Below are 23,414 nucleotides of genomic sequence, written 5' to 3' on the forward strand. Positions count from 1 at the left end.
TCTCGGCTCGCGCTGCGACACGAACGACGGAGCATCCTTGCCGCGCAGAGGAGGTAAGGTTCGCCAATGTTAAAAAAACTCAAGTCCGTCTCTCCTTCGACCACGCGCCGCGGGTGGCTCTCTCTCTTTCTCTCTTTTACAACCTCATCCGCGAAAGAAGAGAGGAAATTTCGTTCGTCGTCTCGCTTGTCCCACTCCCTTTCTGCGCAGTGCGCGTGTTAACCGTGTCCTCTCTCCCTTCTCCCTCCTCCTTCTCCTCTCTCTCCAAGGTTAACTCGATTTACGCCGTAAACTTTAAAAAAGTATTCTGCGTATAGCGAGGAAGCTTTTAACGTGTCGATCGAGGAAAAAATCGATTTATAATATTAACCAAGAAGGGGAAGAGCGCGTATCTCGTTTCGTATCGAGACGAAGCTGTCAAGATCGACACAATGTATATGTATATACGTGAGAAAGGAGAGAGAGGGGGGGGGAGAGAGAGAGAGAGAGGTAACAGATTTAATGATCGTGGATGGAAACGCGAGGGATGGTAAACGCGTGTTACAGAAGCTTGGAATCTTAAATGGACCAAGGAGGCGGGCCAAAGTGTGAGTAAGTTAATTGCAAGCCTGTCGTACTCCTCGCATATTTATCGCCCTTCTAATAACGTTGATATCGGCACCGGCACCGCTAAGATTATTCTAGATGGTTATCGGTCGATAATTCGTCGGCGTGGCGATGTTCGGGGAAAAAAAAAGCGACCACGAGAAACGAGCGAAATTATTACCGGTAAGCGGTGTTTAATGCTTATTATTAAACCCATCGAGCTATTGGCTTGGCTGGTCTTATATTTCGGATCGGTTCGATTCAGACCTTAGAATCTTTTCTACAATTAGACGAAACGTTTTGGACGAGTGATCGAAAGGGAGATGGAACCTTGAAGTAAAGTGTAGAAAAGAGAATATGGGTAATATGAAACTCCACGTCTTGAAACTTGTGTTGAAACTTTCTATTTCTCTTCTAATCTCGAAAATCTATTTCTACGTGCCAATTTGACGGTTCACCGCTGGAAAGAAGCCTCGCTAGGACCGTTTATCCCCACTTCAGACGCTTTGTTGACGAACCTGACACCGCACGTTACGTAGCACTAGTATTAGTACAGTATGTTTAGTTTGTTCGTATTACGAAATTACCAATTTATAAACTACACAATTACACGTGAAAAATAACAAAATTTTTAGAATAATCTTTGCCCACGCATCGCGAGGTGACAAATATTAGGAATAGAAAGAAAAAATAAACTCGGTCCTTTCCAAATTAACCGATCAAAGCTTCGAGGCTTCTTTCCATCGGTGATGTTTTCAATTTATATTTGTTTCCCAGCTCGTTAATTCCGCTCTCATGATGCACGAAGTAATGCTCCAGTTACAGGGAGTAACCACCCGCTATGCGACCAATGTTGGAGTCGCATGCATCGAGTAAGGCCGATGTTGTTCAAGGAACCATCCTTGTTCCGACGCCACGCTACGCTACGTGCGGTATATGGAGTTTTTTTTTCTTTTTTTTTTTTTTAGCTCGCGCTGACGAGCGTGCGCAACAAGCATTGTGCTTTAACGGCCATACAAATTTAATCGTCCTCCCGCGGCCAAAGGATACACACAACGAAACACCGATAGAAAAAGAGAGAAAGAGAGAGCTGTGCTCGGATGCAAAACGGACGTCGGGGGCCTACGTGTTCGACAAATTGTTACTAAAACCTGCTCGCCAGCGGGACGATCGTAAAAAACCGTCGCTCGTCGAATATATTGGAGAGGATCGGGGAGGAGATCGGGTGGAAATGTATGCAAACGAACGTGGGATAGAGCGGCGATGAAAATGGGTTTCGTTCGTTCGAACGAGAGGAAAGACGGGGGTAGGGAGGGGGAGGATGGAGGAGAAAAAAGTGTAGATAATTCGATATCGCGTGTCTTCGTCGTCGTTTTAAACAATGTTTTTTAAACATCGCTATTAATTTTGGATGAGCGATTAATTTTTTTTTTTTTTTTTTTTTTTAATATCTACTAAAATTTGCACACGCCTCTTCCCTTTTTCGAGTAAAGAAATCTTTTCGTTTCCGATTTTAAAAATTCGAAAAGTTTTTTAAACGTACTCAAATTTTGTACGCGTTTCTTCGAGTAAAGAAATCGTTTCGTTCTTTCGCTCGAGTAAAAGCGTGAGAGGAAAAGCTACGAACAAAAATCTTCGTAATATACGATTTACATCGTTCAGAAATCGACCTCATCACACCGGCCAAAGAATTTGAGTTGGCAATAATCGGCTCTCGTACGCTTTTTCGCTCGTTCGCAAATTCTCGAAACGCAATTACGTTATATCGATCCACGTCTTAACAACCCTTGAAGACTCGTTACCCCAATTTTTACGCAAGATTTTTACTCACTGGACGGCAGTGAGTATGCAACGCTAATCGGCCGTTATTATTGCGACTTGTCCTCTGAAAAAAAGAGGCTCGGTGTAACGCGCCTATTATTAGCCTAGAACCCCGTAATAGCCCGCGGAAATCTGCTCGTAATTCCATAAAGGTACCGGCCTCGTAAAAGCCTGCTGCTGAGAGAAATTCTCAGCTGTTAATACACGGTATATCGTCTGCGGACTATGTAATAACGTGGCGGGATATTTTTAAAAAGAGGAGAAACGCAAGAGCTTCATCCTCATACGCGGATGAGGATAGGGGACTCGAGCTCGGCGACATAGATGGGCAAAATTTAATAGTTTGAAGGTTAATAAAGATGCTTGGATGATTTATCGTTCCAAAATGTGATAATAATAGTGACTGTGGTTGCACAGTCTTGACAGGCTGCAAGATCGGTTACTGGGCATAGATGAATTTAATGGGAAAATTTAATAGGTGAAGTTAACAAAGATAGTTGAATGATTTAAATGTTCAAAATGTAGTAATAATCGGGAGCGATTGTGTAGGAGAACAAGGTCGAGGTTGTATAAGCAGATCGACTATAATAGATAAGTGTTATTCGAGCATTTTAATAAATGATTACTTTTGTTCGAAATTTTTAACTTCGTTACTTTTTCAACGGGTTAATTCTACGGATTGGCGAGATGATAACATTACGATAACATTTGGGAATAAAATTCTATTTAAAATAGGTGTTGGTTAACAGCGAGAATTCGTGTTAAAAAAAATTTGTTTAATTTGCAGTTTAACACGATGGATTTAGAAAATGAGACGATAATTGTAAATTTTCGGAATCCGGTAAAATTCACGAGATGTCGATGAAAATTTATTGGAGCTTAAGAACAGATAAATTCGATCCCAATTATTATTTAATAAATAAAATTTTACAAAAGAAAATTACGATAGAGGACCTAAGTTACCTTCTCGATACTCCAATTATAATTTTCTACCAAAAATTATTCTCAGATCTATTATTTTAACGTATCGATGTAACATCATAAATTTCGAAATCGGATAAAATTCACGAGATGTCGATGAAAATTTATTGGAACCTAAGAAGAGATAATTTCGATCCTAATAAAATTTTATGGAAGAAAATTACAGACGATCCAAGTTAATAAAAATCTCAATAAAAATTGTTCTTCTCAGATTTGTCGTTTCTATAACGTATCGACAACGTAACGTCATAAATTTAGAAATCGGATAAAATTCACGAGATGCCGATAAAAATTTATTGGAGCCTAAAACGAAATAAATTCGATCCTAATTATTATTTAATAAATAAAATTTTACAAAAGAAAATTACGATAGAGGACCTAAGTTACCTTCTCGATACTCCAATTATAATTTTCTACCAAAAATTATTCTCAGATCTATTATTTTAACGTATCGATGTAACATCATAAATTTCGAAATCGAGATGTCGATGAAAATTTATTGGAGCCTAAGAAGAGATAAATATCGATCCTAATAGAATAATAGAGAAGAAAATTACGACAGAGGATCCAAGTTAATAAAAATTGTTCTCCTCGGATCTCATGTCATTTCCCCAACGTATCGACAACGTAACGTCATAAATTTCGAAATCGGATAAAATTCACGGGACGTCGATGAAAATTTATTGGGCGCCACGACGCTTCTAACCGTTGCTATTATACATTTTCGAGATAAGAGGTTAATTCTACAGGTTGACAATGCGAGAAGGTATTCCGATATCGTACTACCGTCTGCATTATTCTGTTCGACGAAACGCCATTGTCTAACGGAAGCGTATATCTGCGCTGTCACCGTCACTCTTAGAAAGAATACTCCTCCCTTCGTTTCTCCACGAAGCAAAAATAACGAACGAGGACACGGAAAACGATTGCGCGCGCAGAAGAAAACGGTGGAAAGATATGAGTAAAGGGGCAAGCATGCGAATTGCCACGTTTTCTCAGCCAGGGATTATATTTCGCGAGATCTAAATTTCGTAATATTCCGTTCCGAGACAATTCGAGGGAAGGAATTTCATTTTTCAGCTGAGATATCGAGCGTCGATAAAAATAATTGAGCCGATAGAAGACGGATAAAAAAATACGAAAGAGAGATAATCAAAATTACAATTACACATTACGACAGTTCCAGCAAGATAAAGATCTATAAATCTAATTATATCTCGAGCTACTCGCTGTTCGAGGGGAATTCTATTAAATACTTGGAAATAATTTGACGCAAGAAAGAAAGAAAAATTCGAACGGAACCGCACATAATCTTGTAACGCATCGATGCAGCAAGTCATTCGAGAATAAATAGTATTCCTATGACGAAATAGGTCACCCTATAATATAATAAAAATATCCTGACGTTCGACAGACATAACTGATCTTAACGATACACATAATTGCAGAACTTGTCGTTCATTTACCGCTTATAGATTTCAGCGTTTCTCCAACGGTCGTCATGCAGGTTTAACGAGCGATTGATTATTTGTCAGACCGATCGATAGGGCAGAGAATGACGAGGCGAAATTGTCCCACACGCCACGCGTGCAATTTCTAATTCTGATCGAAAAGAAACGCCCGGATAAAAAACGATATTGTACATAGAGGGGAACGAAATCGCATCGTATTGCACGATGCTGTGCCGCCAACCATGGTAAATCTGCGTAAAACTCGAAGAAATCATTTTACACTGGACCGCGATATATAATTGCTAATATTGCGCAACATACTCTTTCGAGCTTCGCTCGATGTGTACTGAATATACCTCGGATTAGATGGTCGATCTTGCGACGAGTTTAGAGCTTCTCTATTGAAAAAGTTGAAAGGTTTCTTCTTTGGGCATCAGAAGCCCGAAAAAGCGCGAATTGTTGCAAAACGTTCCCTTCTAATTAATATTTACCCGTTTTAACAGATATTGATCGAATTTGATTCGAGTAGTTGACAAAAAAAATATTAATTTTGAATAATTTGTATTGAAATTAATTTTAAATTGGGCTATCCGCATTTGATATTTTATATATATATTAGTTTTTAAGTTGAGTAAGGATAAAATAATAACCGAGATAAATGTAGTAATCGAGTTTGAATTTTTGGTAACTATCTGTCGATTCGTAGATAAATTAATGGAAATAATTACGATCAAAATCGATAGATGTCACAAGAATCGACGAATTGATTCCAACGTACAAACGTAAAATTATAAAGTTAAATCTCGTAATGAGATATAAACGATTATGCATCAATGCAATATAAAAATTATATAAAAATTCGAAATGTAACTATTCTTTCGAGAGATACGTAGTCACTTTTCGAAGGAAATCCAATCGATTTCTAATATACGCGAATATATACGAAAAGACGAGACAATTTTAAAATTTGTCCTTGTATTCCCGAAATATCTAAGAAAAAGCGTAGAATTCAATTTAATTTCAGGTATGAAAAATTAGAAAATCACGTTCGTTGGAGTTCGTTGCGGCAGGGTTGGGGTTTCTATGCGGCATGTGCCTTGCTTTGAGAAATGCAATGCCCTTCGAAATCCCAAAAATGTCCAACGCTTGTCAACATTACGAGAAACATTGCGAGAATCATTATACGATGAAAATTCATTTCGCAAATTCAACGGAAATTTTACACGCGCAACAGATATTAAAATATTACGAGATTGTTTGCATGTTTATTACATTCTTCGAACACATACGGAATTAGAACGTGGTCGCACGACGAATCCAAACAAAAAGAAAAAAAATGTGAAAAACATTTGACTCACCGATTTGAAATCCTGATTGTTTAGCAAACGTAACCGCGGGAATGCTACGGTGCTTCTGCGCAATGGCGTCGTATCGATGTTTTCGCTAGCTTGATCCTCCGAATTCCGAAAGTTCAATACGATTCTTCTTCTCATCTTGAATAACGACTTTTCTTCTTACGCAATACGAACTCAATTTCGAATTTAGGATATATCTCATGCCCGAAGAGGATCGAAACGGAATAATTGTCTCGCGACGACGAGTCGAAACGACGCAAAATATACCAAATTGAAGTAGCTACGCGACTTTTCAAATATGCGTCGAATTCATCGTAATATCAATGATATCGCATCGTTCGCGGGTAAATTGTCATTTAAACACGAAATGCACAACGATATTCGACACACACGTTTATATATTCACTAATATTGAACGAAAACCACTCCACGATACGAAATTTATCAATTTTCGGGAAGAGAGAAATATTCGCGCACCGATTCACACGCGGAACCATGTTCGACTAAACATAATTTGACGACGTTCATCGACACGGCGCACGAGGTCGCGCTCGTATTTCGAAAACATCAACAATGTGCCCACGGTCGACTGGAATATACAAATTCGCGAATATAATTCCGTCGTCGAATTAAGACGGAAGGAAATAAACGCGATTGTTACGTTTGATGGGATTTTTAATATTATTCGTAATGGTGTGTATGTGTGTATTAATAATAAATAAACTGCAGAGATGTACTGCATTTATTTAATTTAAATATACAAAAATGTACATGTGTAAATGTAAATAAATTACATCCACGATAATTCGATTCGATATTATATGTATATTCGTCTTAATACTTTTTTTTTCTTTTTTTAACTTTTATGTAATTATGTCTCCATCACTCAAGAATTTTAATAAACTAATAAAAAGATTAAAAATTCTCTCCAATATTTAATTATTTGATTTTATACAAGCGATTTGCATGGAATTCGAGCGTTTATTCAACCTCTCCTATATATACACACGACAAAGTTAAACGCTATTTCACTGTTTCGAGAAACTTGAACAAACGCTCGAATTTCACGTGAATCGCCGTGTATAAAATCAAATATTTAAATCTCGGAATATTTGTATTAATTTATTAAAATTCTCGAACGATAGAGACGTAAATGAATGTTATATGAATGACATACACGTGAGAAAAAAATTCGTTAAAAATTATTCGCTTAGATTTTTTCAATTCATCGTTAATTCTATAAAAGTTAAAAAAAAAAAAAGAAAGAAAGAAAGAAAGAAAGAAAGAAAACGTAAAAAACGATAATATCTTAATAAGTTACGATATCTTGCTGGGAGGAAATAGCTTGCTATCACGGATTATTAATTACTCGTGTTTCTCGGCAGTACGATGATATATACGTTTGGTTCGCGAAAAACTTTATTTCAACTTAATTAGAGTCTAGTAACCTAATTAGATTCTTTCGAAAATATATTTCTATCGTGTTACGTTATTGATTTTTTTTAATCGTCAAAAGTAAAAACGAACGAATGGGAAATCAATCAATGAATGATACAATAGAATTTTAGATCAACTTTGCATCAAGTGTTTTATTCGTATCGATCCATTTCAATCTATATATTCGTTCAACTAGTAGACGTTGTCCACACATATAAGAAAAATATTTCGTCGAGATATTTCTATCTGTAATATTCGAGAATAGTTTTTTTTTTTTTTTTTTTTAAATTTAATGCCTATTTGTTCAACAATATATACGACCACTCGTATATAATTATTATTCACAGACCGATACTTCTATAAATTGCGCTTGGCCGTGAAAAATCTTTGATTCCACGTGCACGAAATATATATATATATATATATTTATAAAAATATTAATCAGAGGATAATACGGTTAATCGATCTCCGAGAAATAAGAAGCGTCAACACATCGCTGATTATAATTATTTGCTAAGCTTCTCTAAACGATTCAATTTCTCATCTCCAAAAAGGAACGAAAAAATATCAGCTAAAACTAATCATAAAACTATTTATCCCGTCTCGTGAACTCGAGCGTTTCGGCGTTTTCGTAATTGCGTTGAAAGAGAAAAAAAAAAAAAAAAAGAAAGAAAAAAGAAAGAGAGAAAGAGAGAGAAAGAAATGATCACCTGCAATTTTTTTTCGATTCAATTTGTTGATATTACAAAAGAAAGAAAAAAAAAAAATGGTACAATAAAATATCGTCTATATTTCAATATATCTTCAACTTGTTTTACCGTCACTCCACAGGACGATATGTTACAATTTGATCGCTCCCTTTCGGGCAAACTTATTCCCAGGAATCAGGTTCGACAAAGGGTTTCTGTTTCGATCTTTGCGCATTCTCTGCATTCTCCGCGTAGTTCCTCCGCTTCCGGCGTCGTTTCCCTGCGCACATAACAAGAACACGGTTTATGCGCAATGACATAACCCTTCGAGTTTGTTAGTTGTTGAAATTAACGGTTCTATCTTGATTATATATCGCGCGATCGATATACAAGCGATGTACAACGACGATAACGTTTGTTGAGAGGAGAGAGAGAGAGAGAGAGAGAGAGAGGGAGAGAGAGAGAAAAGAAAAAAAAGAAGGAGAGAGAGAGAGAGAAAATTTTGTTCGAGAAAAGACGGCTCATTTTCTTTTTTCTTTTTTTTAAGTCGCAAGTTTATATACATTTGAATATATCGTCGATTTATTTCGTCGATAAATTAAATGTGTATTTAAGTCGCGGTTGCGGCTGAAAAATAAAATAATTTTTTAATACAATTCAGAGCAGAATGAAAGAATTAGAATAAGGGAATTTTAATAGAAATTTGTCTCATATATTTTCGTAATTTTATAGAAATATACGAATATTGGTACAAATTAATGTAAACAAATTCAAAATTTTTCGTTCAAAGGCAGTGTAGATTGTTCTTGATTGTTACAATTTCAACGACAATTCAGTACATTCGATAACTTAACTTGCGGAACAAGTAAGTAAGAATAAACAATTCTACAATTAAGTAGTAGTGGTAGTAGTAGTAATAGATCGGCCATCATCATTATCATCACCAATGATAATTACATGTGTTCCTATGACAAATACAAATTGATTCCAATTGATCCCTATCACAAATGATAAATTTTTTTTTTTTTTTTTACAATAAAAATTTGAATGATAGAATACATTAATTATCAATAACACAGAATTATCAATGTTAAATGTAAATAATTATTTAATCGTAAGCATTAAAATATTTAATTCTAAACATTTGTTTTTTTTTTTTTTTTTTGCTTTTTCTTCTTCTTCTTTTTTTTTTTTTTTTTTTTAAGAAGTATACACAATTTCGTTTAAAGTTTAAACGTCCCTGTTATTTTCGTATATAATAATTCGCAATAAATAAAAGGTGTAAAGATCTCGTATCGAAAAATATATAAAAGTGTTTGCTCGAATGTAAAATGTAAAAATTGTAAATTGTAAATTGTAAAAATTCGTAACTTTAAAAAAAAAAAAACACGCTCCCATAAATAGTTTCCTCTAAAAAAAAAAAAAAAAAAAAAACAAAATACCTGCTCGTGCACTCGAAATCTACAACTTTTAACAACTATTATCCCTAAAAAAATGTTGAATGATAAGAATGATGAGAAAATGGTGTGATGCCATTGTTCTATCCTTATAAAATATTCGTTTCTCGTTCGATCTCTTCGTTCGATAATGTTACACAATTATTTATCGCCAATTTTCAAATTTCCACTTATCGCGGATAACTGGAAACGAAAATCTTGCGTATCTCGTTTGCGTCTCCACGAAGAAAACAAAGATGTGTACGAAACGACGGAAATAAAAAATATAAAAAACAACACATTCGAACACGATTAAAAACTTGTAAGAGGTTGGTTTTTTTCTTTTCTTTTTTTTTTTTTTGAGCGAGAAAAAAGTCTTTTCCAAAAAAAAAAAAAAAAAAAAAAAAATAGAGAGAGAGAAAACGTAGATGAGATAAATTTTATACTATGCCGTGGAATCTGACTGATCGAGCGTGGAGAAGACGATCGATCGCGATTCAATCGCTCTCTAAGCATCGTCTAACATCTCTCACATCTTTCGAAACTCGAGCAAAAAAAAGATCAAGTTTCGGGTGCCGAAACTTTTTCTCAATCCGTTTTAATCACGATATAATAAAGGAAAATTATACCCAAAACTTTTACCAATATTATGAACAAACGCCTCCCTTTATTGAATCGTCGTTCGACACGATCGTCGACGTTGCTCCTCCGAGGCCATCTCTGCGAACAACCATCTCTCTGCCTCTCGTCGTCCGGGCACGCCCTCTCTTTATTCAAATTATTCCTCGAGCTACAGAATTTCGTTCTCGACTGCCTTTTGCCGCGAGTGCACAAATCGGAGGCAGCGACCCTTTTCCTCAACGAGTCCTCGGCTTGAAACTCTTGATGGCACGCCTCTTTGTTGCACTTGGCGGACGATCTTCCCTGGACGATCATCCCCGTCTTGTTGCTCCCACAATTGTTGCCCGTACTCACAACCTTGTCGACGAGCCGACCTTTCCTCGACGTACATTTTTCCACCTGCTTGCAATTACCGCCCGATCCCGATATAAACGAGTTGTAACGATCGTCCTTCACCGGGCTCGTCGACAGCGATTCGATACTTTTCGACGTGCTACCTTTCCCCGCGCTATCGTCTACCTTCGTCGTCATTGTCATTGTCGTGGTCGTGGTTACGTTATCGTCGCGATATATCTGAGGGTTTCGTTTCAATATAGTGTATTTCGGCACCGCATCCTTTTTCCGATCGTTCCGCAAATCCGTGGGCAAGCTAAGACTGTTCTTTAATCTGATTCTCGGCACGACCTTCATTTGCTCGAGGAAGAGCGCCTCGTCGGCCTCGTGATCACCTCCACGAGGCCCAGACGTTGCTCTCGATCGTTCGTGGGGATAGGGGCAAGGGATGATGGAGTCTGATGATAATTCGAGGTCATTACCTGTGGCTACTTCCCAGCTATCGTCGTCCTGGGGAGGGTTCTTCACGCCGTTCGTTGCCACCGATTTCTCCCCCTTTTTCAACGTAGACACCGCCCTACAATGCACAAAAGAACGGGGATGGGTATTGTCCACCTTTTTCTGTCGCGCCTGTTTCTACTAGAATTTGTTACTAGAAAAAAAAAAAAAAAAAAAGAAAAAAGAAAGAGAGGAAAAAACAAAAGAAGAAAAATTTTTACTGGGTGAAAATCCAATGGATTTGTATCGAACGATATATAAATATGATATATAAACGTGTGGTATGGTATATTATAACTCGTCTGAACAACTACTTGTGCCTACTAATGGAAAAAAAAAAAAAAATTGACGTTAATTAAACGCGCATTTAACATTATCATCCTCGATCGTTGGATATAATTGTAAATAATCTCGTAAAAAATGAGAGTATCGTTTTTTTTTTCTTCGTGAGACAAGTGAAACGGTGTCGTATAGAATATAATATAAATTTCTCACGTTGTCTTTTAATCGTTTTTTTCTTTCCCGTGTTGCAAATATCCCCTCCGCTAATGCGCAAATGCGAGACATTTAATAAAATGTATAAATATACTGAATACTAGTTGAAAACGTGTATACAGGTTCGCAAGGATAAATCATGCTCGTATGATCGATCAATGTTTCTTTCCAGTAATCGAAACCCTGTGCTGGATCTTTCGGGAAGAGGATGAAAAAGAGAAAGAAAAAAAAAAAGAAAAAGAAAAGAGATCAATTGCCTCTAGTCGAAGCATTAGAGATAGTCGGGCAAGAATTTATTCGGTGCACGTGTTGAAGCTTGCCGCGGAAATGTTGCCGGCCGTGGTCACAACTTATGAATATGCAGCATCACGTGCGTGCATGCAGAATGCACGTGTGTAACATCGTCGTTAAGTATGGCTGATCGGCGCAAGAATGCCAGATACCCCTGTCAACCGGCCAATTCTCTTCCGATTCTAACATCGACGAGCGGTTAATCCCCAAAAAAATCAATATTCGATTCGATATTTTTGAGAGATATTTAAAAAAGAAAAAAAAAAAAGAAAAATTGAAATCGAAAAATTATTACGCTACGTTTCTACGTTTCTTCGATAACGTGTGCGAAATAATGACGGTTAACCGGTGGTACCGAACTGCTGCCACCTACAGGAGCGGCGCATGTACAATGTACAATGCTTTATGGAGTTTATGGAGTTTATCGGGTGGAAAAGTTGAAAAAAGTTTTACAGAAAGAGAAAAATATTGTTCGAGTAAATAAAATAACTTTTATTATATCGAGCAATATATAACTTTATTCCGTTAAAAACATCCTACTTGAGATGAGTGGAGAAGGTGGATCGTAACACAATTCTTATACTCGTATTAACGCGAGCCTTCGAACAGCGTACGGGCGGGGACTTCGCTCCGCGAAGCAAGTAGAAGTAGTAACGCTCCGTGGTGTGCGTTGTCTCGTTAAGACTGATCGTTTCGAAATGATTGAAATGATTTCTGCAATAAAACACGCTCCGTTGTAAGCTCGCTCGAACTCGCCGTGTATTCGTACATACACGGTAACGTAACGCGTTAACGCGTCAAAGGGAAACCGATTGATCGATAACGTGTGTACAACTATGCGCGTTTACCGATCGAGTCATTTATCTACGTACGCACGAGATCCGACGAAGTTGGCGGTGAAGTCCGTTCTGAAGTCCGCCTCTTTCTTATCGTCCGATCTCGTACGTACGGGAAGGCGTGTTACGTTAAACGTTATATTAAACTTTTTTTTTTTTTTTTTAACAAAATCCAACAGTTGCCGCATCTCTCGTGTGCAATGAAACACCTTTTTTTCATGATGTTGAAAGAACGCAAAGAACACAAGAATTTTACGATATCGAGTGAATTTGATTAAATTAAAAAGGTCAACGCACCCCTCGTCGAGTTATTATTCCGTGGAAACGTAAATGGCCTAGCCTTGTCACAAACGAGGAACGAATCTCCTTATAGTCCGAACGAGATTTAACGTTTTTTCTTGAAGGTTTCGCAAGGTCCTGGCAGCAATCCTGTGAGACATATGGATCAGACTCGTGCCGATCGGTTATCACATTTTCATTTTTTTTTTTTTTTTTTTTTTAGTAACTTCATCCCATATAATCGAGATATACTATTTGGTGGTTGAATTATTTATATATTCCATGTTATTTCGATTATATCCGAAACTTGACACGTTTTTACACGTTAATGCATGCGAAAGGGTCTCGATAATGTAATGATTTTTGTGATCGTGCGATGAGAGGTTGTTATCAATGAGGATTTGTGAATTTCTAAATGATTCCAATGATAATTTCGAGAAATTAATTTAATTCTGTTCGGCGAGAAGAAAAGGAGAAGCGAAAGAAGAGAAAAGGGGGAAGGGGAATCCAAAGCGTGTTAAACTCGTTACAGCCGCGATCCCTAAAGTCTAAAGGCAGATACGAGAACTGTACCGGCTCGCTGTACCGGCTCGTTGAAAGTATTTGCATTATGCATGGAAATCTACCTACCTCCCGCTAGGTTTACCTTTTTCAAACCGTGAACATTATCTCGACGTATGAAAATATCATCAGATATCCTTGTAAAACTAACCCATTATAGACGTCGATATCGTTTCTAATGGATATCTGTATTTTTTTTTTTTTTTTTTTTTTTTTACTTTTTTCTTATTTATCCTGCCTGTCTCGTTTAACGCGCGATAACGTGACACTTTCATAAAATACAATTAGAATCTCATTTCTCATTCGCGAGAAGTTGATGTCTCACTCGAGAGAGGAAAATGGAACAAGAAGCGAAAAGATATATCGGGGCGAAGATGCAAGTCGTGTGAATGCGATATTTTTTTTTTTTTTCATCATCATCATAGGGAAAATAAAAGAGAAATATTTGGTATCACTATGGTGACAAAGATTATAATTAATAATCGAAACCTTCGATTCAACGCATGGTTCAATTTCAATCCTTTTCTATAATTTGCCGCGCCAATAGAAGCCACCGTTTCGAGACAGGTAATTACTCGAACGGTAACCTGTTTCACGGCAATTAACGCACAGAGCAGGACACTTTTTTTTCGACTCGGTAATGAAACGTATACGGAACGTATAGAAATTTATCGAACGGCAGAGGGAATATACCATTAATATCGGTTTCATTACGGAAAAATAGAGAGTGTCGATGAAACAATAAACGTCACCGTTACGGTTGTCGCGGTTTCCGAAGGCCCTTAACGCGCCTCATTTCGCTCACGGTCGAAGCATAAATTCGTGCCTCCCGACAACCGTGTCCGCGAGCTACGATCTGCTTAACCGACCGATCGGTGTAATAAAAATGTCTAGCGTTGCTACAATGTTCCGTATATACCTCGGCCGCTTCGAAAAATCGATAGCGATGGGATCGAGTTCAAAACGAGTAACCGAGTAAAAATTATTGAGATGATGTTTCGAAAAATTCGATTTCCCTTCGAGCTGATTATTCTGAATTTTAAAAACAATCCTTATCATATTCAACAATCTTTTTCGTATTTTCGCTTCGTTATTCTAATTGCGCGAACATGAAACTTTTCGACGAATTTGAATCCGAATTTCATTCCTTTTCAAAATACTCGCGAAAGATTCGAAATGCAATTCGAGGATGCAACAAATGCTTGATCCCATCGCTATTTGACAAATTTATCGACTGTCGGTTACTAACGTGACCGAAGCGTGTGTCTAATAATTTCTTTAATGAACGAATCGCGGTAGCGATAAATAACGTTTAATAAGAGTGGCAGAGATGGGAATCTTTTTTTCAAAGATGGCAAGGGTCGGTGTACCCGCGGTTGATATTAATAGCTTAATCCACAGTTCGCACAGCGATTCGCCTCGTAAATTGTCATTACACGCCGCGAATTGCTTCGATTCGCTGGCTGTCCATTGAAATCACCAGTTAACCGATATGCAAAGTGACCAGGCTCTTCGTCAACCTTCTTTTTTCCCCACACGATCGTGGAAAAATTTTAATTACACGCGGGATAATGAGGTACTGCTTCTTTCATCTGCTCGACGAATTGTTTAACTTTCAGCCAATGATACGTGTCGAACGGATAATCCTCGATAGAATGTGGATATTTATCATAAAATGTTCAGAAAAGATTTACAGGGAAAAAAAAGAGTTAAGGATATGAAAATAAAGTAAATCATACGCGATAATATTCCAATAATTTTTAAAACGGAATAAGACTAAAATAAAGATAAATATTCGAAATATTCGAAATAAAAAAAATATATAAAACTTTTTTACATTACAGTTATAAATGAAAAAAACTTCAAAGTTTTTTTTCCACACATGGACGATTCTCTTCACGATTTTATCGATGATGCAATGATCAAAACTGATCGCGTCCGGGGAAATGTTAAACGAGGATAAACGAGACAAGTATATAAAGCTGATAATAAGAAGGAAGGGAGTGGTGAAAATTATCGAAGCGTCGAAGGGATGGTGGTTGGAAGCGGATCGTCCTTAAGGGCATGGCACGCGAGCCATCGTGGTCGATAAATTACCAGGTCTCGCCGCGGTGTTTCCGCGTGACACGAAAGCCTCTTTGCCGAGGGAAAGAAGGTTGTTGGCGGAGCGAAGGAGGAAACTACGGAGGAAAGGACGCGGCACCGGATAAAAGTCGCATGCGACACAGAAGCAGTCCGCGATGGTGTTGGCGCGCGTTTGCCGAGTGATGCATTGGTACCGGCAAGTGATATATGCTTATGGGGCATGCCGGAGTATCCGGACATCACGCGCACACGCATGCGCGAGACCGTGTAACAGATACACGTGTGCCCGGCTATGGCGTGTTCATTATGCACTCCGGCAAATCATAAAGCAGAAGAGAAAAAGAGATTCGAGACCAATTTTCACATCTGGAGTGGTGTTCTTCGAAATGGAGGATGAGAATGAAATTTTGTACGGTTTCGGTTAAGGATAAAGTTAGTTCGACAAGTTGTAATTTGTTCAAAATAGGTTAATTGCAGCGAACGATGAGGTTAGGAGTCAACTATATACGATAGATTTACGAATACGAATAATATAAAGTAATATGTTTGGAATGATTGTTGTCAGCTTTTTTCTCTTTGATGTACGTCAAATGAGATAATTTTAAAAATAAAAAAAGCATTGTACGTAGGAATCACTTTATACGAAAACAATAGTGGCAATATAAACATTGTTATGTATAGTAGATACGAATAAATGTTATTCGAGCATTTTAAATAATTATTCGAAATTCTAATTAATTTTTTAATCCATTAACGGCTAACTTTGATAAAGAAGTGTTGTGAAGCGAGAATCTGGCCGAGTAAGATAATATATCGTTTTAATGATCATTTTTTTAAATTCCAGCAATGTTCCAAGCCCGGTCTGAACACGACGAAGGAATGGTGGAGAACCCACACGCGTGAGTGGATTTTTCCAATCGATATGATTTAAATGGCGTTTTAAGAAAGCTGAAGACCACGGGGGAAAAACGGACGAGCCGGTGTTCGACTCAAATTGTAATTTATACGGCTATTACCGTGCCGCACGTTCGCCATTATAAATTGTCGCGCTGTATCTGCCGGCGTTCTTATTTATAGTTCCGTAAATAAATACCCGAGATAATGTGCCGCGGCCGGCCAGTGTATTTGCGATTCTAATAAGTGTGCATTTAACGCGATGTATTCGGGTAAACCGCGAATGACGCATTGCGAGGGTAATTAAGCAATTACGGGGATACAATGTTGTTGTCGCTCGAGGAAGAATGAATGTTCGCGTACCCTCCTAGAATCGTAATAACTCATGGAGATCGTTCTTCTCTTTTTAGAACGTAAATCTGTAAATACTTTATATTTTATCAAATATACATCATTAATCGTCGTGTTTTTTTTTAAATTTGAAAAAAGAAAACTTCACAAATTTGCCATTCGACATGTAACGCTTTGTCCGTCGAATCGTCAAGGTGTTCGTGCATGTATATCTTGTCATTTCGTAGAGCGCGAAATTAACACTGGCAATTCAACAGTGTAGTAATTAAACGGCAAAATGAACAGAGAGAGTGAAACGAGTGCGGAATTACTCGGCAACAGAGTGATTTCATTGCGTGTCCTTTTTTTTTTCTTTTCAGTAAAAAGGAGTGTATCCTCTCATTCCAATTTGAAAATCCACCCGTGGTGGCTGTCCACGTGTCTGTTCTAACTGATTCATACGCGCGCATTTGCATTACGGACGCGTCCCCGTCGAGCGACACGACACGTTATTCGAAGCGTGTTGCATTATTCTAATCAAGATCCCTAATACCGACGCTAGTCTTTGCTTTTATTCGCACGTGGGCAACGCGGCTCGTTTGTACTTTTAATGAGCCCGATTGGGTGTTATACGTCGCCATTGGGTCGATTCTACGAACGGTTTCGAACGATCTTTTTTTATTCGAACAAATCTCTCCTCCTCGAATTATTATCGCATCGAGTTTTATTATTGTAAAACTTAACAAATTTATCCTCAATCGGTTTAAAGATACAATTGTTATGATTGATTAATTACAATTAATTAATCAACTGATCGTTACTATTTCATAAAATATATATGTTTCGATCGATCAATGGTAAAAATAAATGTGATCTCGTTAAAAAGTCAAAATTGACTCATGGAGTTTCTAAATCGAAACAATTCGTAGTGGAACAAGTTGGATAATTTACGACACACCTATCAAACGAGCATGATTAAGAAGATCGAATTCACTACTTGGTAAAGTGCTTCTGTCTAACATTATACGAAACAACATCAATTCCCTCTTTCCAACTGTTCCTGAACATCGTAGATCCATTAATCATCACTTAGAAATCATTTTTCAATACGCATCGATCAATTTATTGATAGCAGCAAGATCGATACGCGATCGCCGCCTTCGATAAGTCTCGTCGACAAGGGCGAGGAACTCTGATTTACTGGCGGCCCTATAGCATCGTCGGTCGAGGAGGAACGGAGATGGCAAAGGAATGGACGAAGAGAGAAGAAGCGTCGAACGTAGCAAGAGCAACGGGAAAAATAGAAAAGCGCATAGGAGGCGGCGGCAGCAGCTGAAGAAGGAGGAAGTCGAGACACGCGTGTAACAAGCGTCGTTGGCATTAATTTAGAATGAGCTCTACGACCCTATGCAAATCTCTCGTGTACAGGAAATCCTAAGAAGCCGACCAGACTATGAGACGTCGCCTCTCTCTCTGCTCATCCACACCGTTTTCTTCCAGCCGCGGCATGTTTGAAATTACCATCAACCGCGTACGACTTATTCCTCCGCCAGTCTCCGATAACGCGTTACTCTTCCTTCTTTTAAGTTATGACACCTGAACTCTTGCCAACGTTTAATATCCCGCATCTTGCGATATCAACACTTCCGTCTTTAGCTAAGATAACTAATGGCTATGGTGAATCGAATTATTCGCCGCTACTTCTACAAGCGTGTTCAGTAATCAACGATTTTGCTGTAAACATTGTCGATAAAGATAAATTAATTGATTTAAAAAAAAAAAAAAAAAAAAAAAAGAGTTACTGGTGTGAAGAAGATGAGAAGTTAACGAGGAAAAATTAGTAATTTTATGGCGCTATCGAGTTATTATAATGATCACGTATAATTTAAGATTTAGACGTCTTATGCGTAATGTTGTGTGTTTGAAAAGTTAAATTTATGCGAAATTTCTGTTTATATGAAATTCATATGAGATATGCATAGAGTTTAATTGGATTATTTTTGAGTTATTCGAAGTAAAAAAAAAGTATCATATCAATAAGTTTGTTCTATTTGTGTGACAATATTGAAAGAAAAATCTAATGAAAAATATGTTTCTACTTACTCGGACGAAGATAATTTTCGTTTGCGCTCTCCTGTATTGAAGCTTTCTAAAGAAGCTTGATAATCAGCATACCTTTGTAATTTATAGGTACTCGTTTTACCTAGAACTTTCATCACCTCGTTGACTTGATCTCGACGATGTAATTCTATGTATGCGGATATATCACTTAACCATGACACATGCACACTTCCTGTAACACAAATGATTTTAACCCTATTAGTATTGAATTTGTATGTAAATAAAGATAGTTATCAAATAAAGAGGATCGGAAATTTTGTATCTACATTGTACTTACCAAATGGACTAAACAAGTGAGATATGTCATTAAATTTCCACTCTTTTGGGAATGTTAAATGGAATACATGGTCTCTACTTGGGTTAGCTAAAAAAATAAGAATAAAATATAAATTATTAATATAATGATTCAATTAAAACTTGTAAATAAAATAATGGGATTAAAGAAAGATGTTTACGATCGTCTCCAACAAGATTTATATACGGCACATCTTTTAATCTTGCTATGAGAAGTCTGAAACAAAATTATAAATTATGTAATATTGTAATAAATATATCGAAAAATTTAAGTGTAGCAGAAAAAAACCTACTTATTTAAAAAAGGATTAAGTAAAGGTGAATCCGATAAAACTATTGACACTTCAGGTTTTTGTAAGGAACCTGAAAAACAGAAATTGTAATTAGAATAATTTATATACGATGCTTGTATAATATTGCGCTAATTACTAACCAAGATAATTGGACAATGCAATGAAACATATTCCAGTTATATATGCATCGTAACCAGCCTCGTGACATTTTTCTGATAATGTAGAATAACTTCTACCATCGGTAGGTTCCACTTCTGTAATTTTAAACGGTGATTTACTAACAGTTTCTAGTAATATACCTAAATTCGACGATGGTATATTTTCCTTAAATTGCTGCGAATGGCAAATTATTTTTGTATCTAAAATTCTACAAAAAAAATGTCATATAATAAGCACGTTTAACTAAATATTATACAAATACTCAGAAAAATAAATATTAAAAATTTTTACCTTGGAAATAGACTATGAACAAGACTCTTGAACTCTAAATATGATTCCGGTAATTGTCCAAAAAATTGATGTACTATATGACAGAGATCTAATAACATATTATGACCAACTATTAATTTTTCCTAGAACAAAAATATATTTTATTATAAATTACATTTTATTTGTTGTATAAACAAATAATAGAAATAACTAAACGTACGGAATCTGCAATTTTCCTCATAAGAATACTTAATCCAACTGCTTGTTGAATTTCCGTCTTTTCTCTTTCTCTTTTCTCAATCTCTCTTTGTTCTTCTTCTTCCTTAGTTCCTAATCTTTGTATTACAAGACTGCACCCAAAATTATTCATTTTACTTTCAACTTTTAATTTGTTTGGCCATCTTAGTTTTACTTCTTGATACACGAGTCGTCTAATGAAAGCATTACATTTTTCTATCAATAATTCTTCTGTTTCGGAAGTGACAAATTCATCTATCCTCGAACTAAAATGATTTTCAATTAATTTTTATTATACTTTTATTTCAAAGAAAATATTGCCAATTAATTTACCAAATCTCTTCAATCTGAGGTCTCTCGACGTCCGAAATAGGCAATATTTCTGTTGCTTCATCTCTTATCTTCTGTTTCTCTTCTAATCGTTTCATCAATTTTTCTTCTTCATTTACAGTTAAATAAGGAATGCCCAATTTAAAAAGTTTATTAAAATCGAATCCTTGTGACGCTAGAAATGATATACTGGAAGTCTGACACATGAATCTACAATCTGGAGCTGTACGATTTAACGGACGTGGAAAAACATAAAAATTATAGGATCGTTGATTATACCTTTAAGAAAAAGAAAAACTATTAGTAAATAATTAATTTAAAAATTTTTATTAAAATAGAAATTAATTTCGTACTTTTGTATTTCTTTGTTAAATGTAAAGACAGAAAGGCCAAATTGTATAAGAAGAAAATCCATCGATCCTGTTCTTAATTTTGCATAATACTGAGCAGGTGTATCAAAAACACCGGCATCAGGTCCCGAATTAAGTCCTGTAAATTCTCCATCGATACAAAGAAATGTTGCATTCTTCAAAATTTCATCTAATTCCACTAAGACCTCTTGAAAATCTGTAAAAAAAAAAAATATATATAAAATTTTAGTTAAATTTTAGAGAAAATATGTGTTCATGAATACATTTCATATAATTTTTATGAAATTTAAAACTATTATTTAAAATTATTAATAAAAAATATGATTATAAATTATTAAAAATGTTTTGTAAAAATTATATTATTAAATATTAAATATTTATTTTAAGACTTGTATTGACTTAAAATGTAAAGTTAAATTTTGCGATTATATGTACAGAAATATTTTTCATGATTAAAAGTTGGTAGTAGTGACTTTGCAATCTTTGAATCTAATGCGTTAATCTACTGTGAATTCAATAATTATTAACGAATATATATATAATAAATAAGTAATTAATTCTTAAAATGTGTTATTTGTATAATATTATACGTAAAATAAGTGTGTAAACATTTGTGAAAGTATAATTCGCAATAATATCAGAAATTTATAAATTCATAATCGCTTCCTGACATCAATCAAGAATTTTTCGCGCGGAAATTCTTCAAGAATAAAGATTCGAATGGTGAGTAAATTTTTATTTTTATACTATTTAAATAATATCATTGCTTAATTATTAAAAATGATATTTAATTTTAATTGAAAAATTGAAATATAAACACCTATAATATATATTTTTTTTAAACAATTCAATTACAAGTTAAATAATTCAAATTATTGTTTAGATAGCAATTTATCTAAACAAAATTTAAATGTTTAAATTTAAAAAAAAAATTTTAATTTGAAAAAATTATGAAACATGTAATAAATATAAATTTTTCAAATTTTTGAATATCATTTTATTACATATCAGCTAAAATATTAATATTAATTTCTAAAATTTAATGTTAAATTTCCATAATCATATGAAATGAGAATATTTACATAGAATATGACAATATAAGAACATTGTAAATTACTAAAATATCAAAGTATAATATTATAAAAACATAGATTATATATAATTCTGTTATTATCTAGAAATAGATTAGTTATTACTTTGAATAGGAACAGGAGTAGGTTACAAAGTGAAAAAACCATATTAATATAAAAAATTAAATTTATATTTCTCATAATTTCTGCAAGCAACATATAAAATAAAATTTAGTAAAGAAATATAATATTGTTATTTCTTAATATCACAACTATATGATATTAGTATGAAATTTATATTATTTATGAATGATTATAGAATAGGTAAAAAAAAAAAAGAAAAATAAAAACAATACATTTCAAAAAATTGATTAGATCTAATATTAATATTATGCATTTTACAACATTATTTTATTATTAATATTTATCTTTATTAATAATATTATTTTAAAATTATTATAATCATAAATTGTTAATTATGCCTTTCGTTTCTTTCTTACATATGTACTTCAAATGACATTTATATGTTGTGTCTCTTAACCTCTTGTGCTTGCAATATATATCATGACAAAAACATATATTTTCTTCAAAAATCTTCAATTAACAACAGTTTCATCTTAAGTATTATTGATTCCGTCTTAAGAATATTTTATCCATTATACCAAATATATTTTAATACATATCATAATTTTATATCTATATCCAAACCATAACCTAGAAAGCTACAAATTCTATATGATTCTATTTATAGGGAATCACATTACCTGTTAAAGAGTTAGGAAAAACAATGTTTTGTAAACCATTTTCATCACAAGTTTATAAATTATAAATTTACAATTATATTACGATATGAAAATATTGAAGAAAAATACATAGCAATAATAGTGTAGATCATGTGAGAAAGAAAGACCTTATTTTATGTATCTTAACATATTCCTCAAAATTATTTCCATTTCTATCATGTTTAGCAAACAATACGTATATATAAAGAAACTTTTCATTGTAAATTATAGAAAGTAGAACATTATGAGAACGTAATCCCGCTCTCAATCTCATTACGAAGGCTGATAGTATAAATTGTGTATTTATCTTTTCCGATTACTCACTCGAAGAAGTCACTTCCATTTTTTTTTAATCTTGCACTTGTTAATCCACACTCAACCTATAACGAACGTCTTTTATTTCATTCCCGAAACTGAAATTAAACACGAAAATTAACAGGACCCATTGATCCTATGCGATCTTTTCATACTTGACCACATTAAATAGATAGGTTAGAATGAGAACTCTA

At 35.1% G+C, this 23,414-nt stretch overlaps 3 protein-coding genes and 1 long non-coding RNA gene across 7 annotated transcripts in view; 1 reads left to right on the forward strand and 3 right to left on the reverse strand.

The window, feature by feature from the left end:
* Positions 1-6,698, reverse strand: part of LOC100868443 (protein cortex) — a 169,261-nt gene extending 162,563 nt beyond the window's left edge. The window contains exon 1 of the mRNA XM_086913111.1: positions 6,197-6,698. Within this exon, the coding sequence (XP_086769237.1) occupies positions 6,197-6,331 (135 nt within the window). The 5' untranslated portion in view covers positions 6,332-6,698. The remainder of the gene's footprint in view (positions 1-6,196) is intronic.
* A 1,702-nt stretch (positions 6,699-8,400) lies between these two features.
* LOC100865178 (poly(A)-specific ribonuclease PARN) lies at positions 8,401-23,407 on the reverse strand. 4 transcript variants are annotated; one of them, XR_015293596.1, is made up of 13 exons: positions 23,230-23,405; positions 21,036-21,249; positions 20,686-20,961; positions 20,336-20,618; positions 20,137-20,258; positions 19,827-20,053; positions 19,687-19,756; positions 19,555-19,610; positions 19,377-19,463; positions 19,082-19,271; positions 13,127-13,258; positions 11,192-11,286; positions 8,401-8,599 (listed from the first exon to the last, which is right to left on the reverse strand). XR_015293596.1 is itself a non-coding variant. In XM_086913108.1 (12 exons), exons 1-12 carry the CDS (start codon positions 23,246-23,248, stop codon positions 8,502-8,504), a joined length of 1,737 nt encoding a protein of 578 aa, XP_086769234.1. In that variant the 5' UTR covers positions 23,249-23,407; the 3' UTR covers positions 8,401-8,501. The 4 variants fall into 4 exon arrangements, 3 of the variants coding, with proteins under 3 accessions (XP_086769234.1, XP_086769236.1, XP_086769235.1); XM_086913108.1 differs by lacking the exon at positions 13,127-13,258 and having other exon boundaries at positions 23,230-23,407; XM_086913109.1 differs by lacking the exons at positions 8,401-8,599; positions 11,192-11,286 and adding an exon at positions 12,441-12,707.
* On the reverse strand, positions 9,010-11,181 carry LOC147656870 (uncharacterized). Its single transcript, XM_086913116.1, has 2 exons — positions 10,398-11,181; positions 9,010-9,284 (listed from the first exon to the last, which is right to left on the reverse strand). Exons 1-2 carry the CDS (start codon positions 11,064-11,066, stop codon positions 9,273-9,275), a joined length of 681 nt encoding a protein of 226 aa, XP_086769242.1. The 5' UTR covers positions 11,067-11,181; the 3' UTR covers positions 9,010-9,272.
* LOC147656871 (uncharacterized) lies at positions 15,612-19,015 on the forward strand. Its single transcript, XR_015293597.1, has 2 exons — positions 15,612-16,242; positions 16,599-19,015. It is a non-coding gene; the product is annotated as an uncharacterized LOC147656871 (long non-coding RNA).
* Positions 23,408-23,414: the final 7 nt, after the last annotated feature.

This window comes from Apis florea, unplaced genomic scaffold (genome assembly GCF_048593485.1).
Source record: "Apis florea isolate Af1SG1 unplaced genomic scaffold, ASM4859348v1 contig_3496_pilon, whole genome shotgun sequence".
NCBI lineage: Eukaryota > Metazoa > Arthropoda > Insecta > Hymenoptera > Apidae > Apis > Apis florea.

Bases quoted from the DNA above. Each gene is read 5' to 3' on its own strand.
- LOC147656870 (XM_086913116.1), bottom strand. From the start codon at position 11,066: ATGAAGGTCGTGCCGAGAATCAGATTAAAGAACAGTCTTAGCTTGCCC.
- LOC100865178 (XM_086913108.1), bottom strand. The intron at 20,962-21,035 runs GTACGAAATTAA...TTTTTCTTAAAG, and splicing joins TTTAACAAAGAAATACAAAA to GTATAATCAACGATCCTATA. The intron at 19,272-19,376 runs GTAAGTACAATG...TTTGTGTTACAG, and splicing joins TCACTTGTTTAGTCCATTTG to GAAGTGTGCATGTGTCATGG.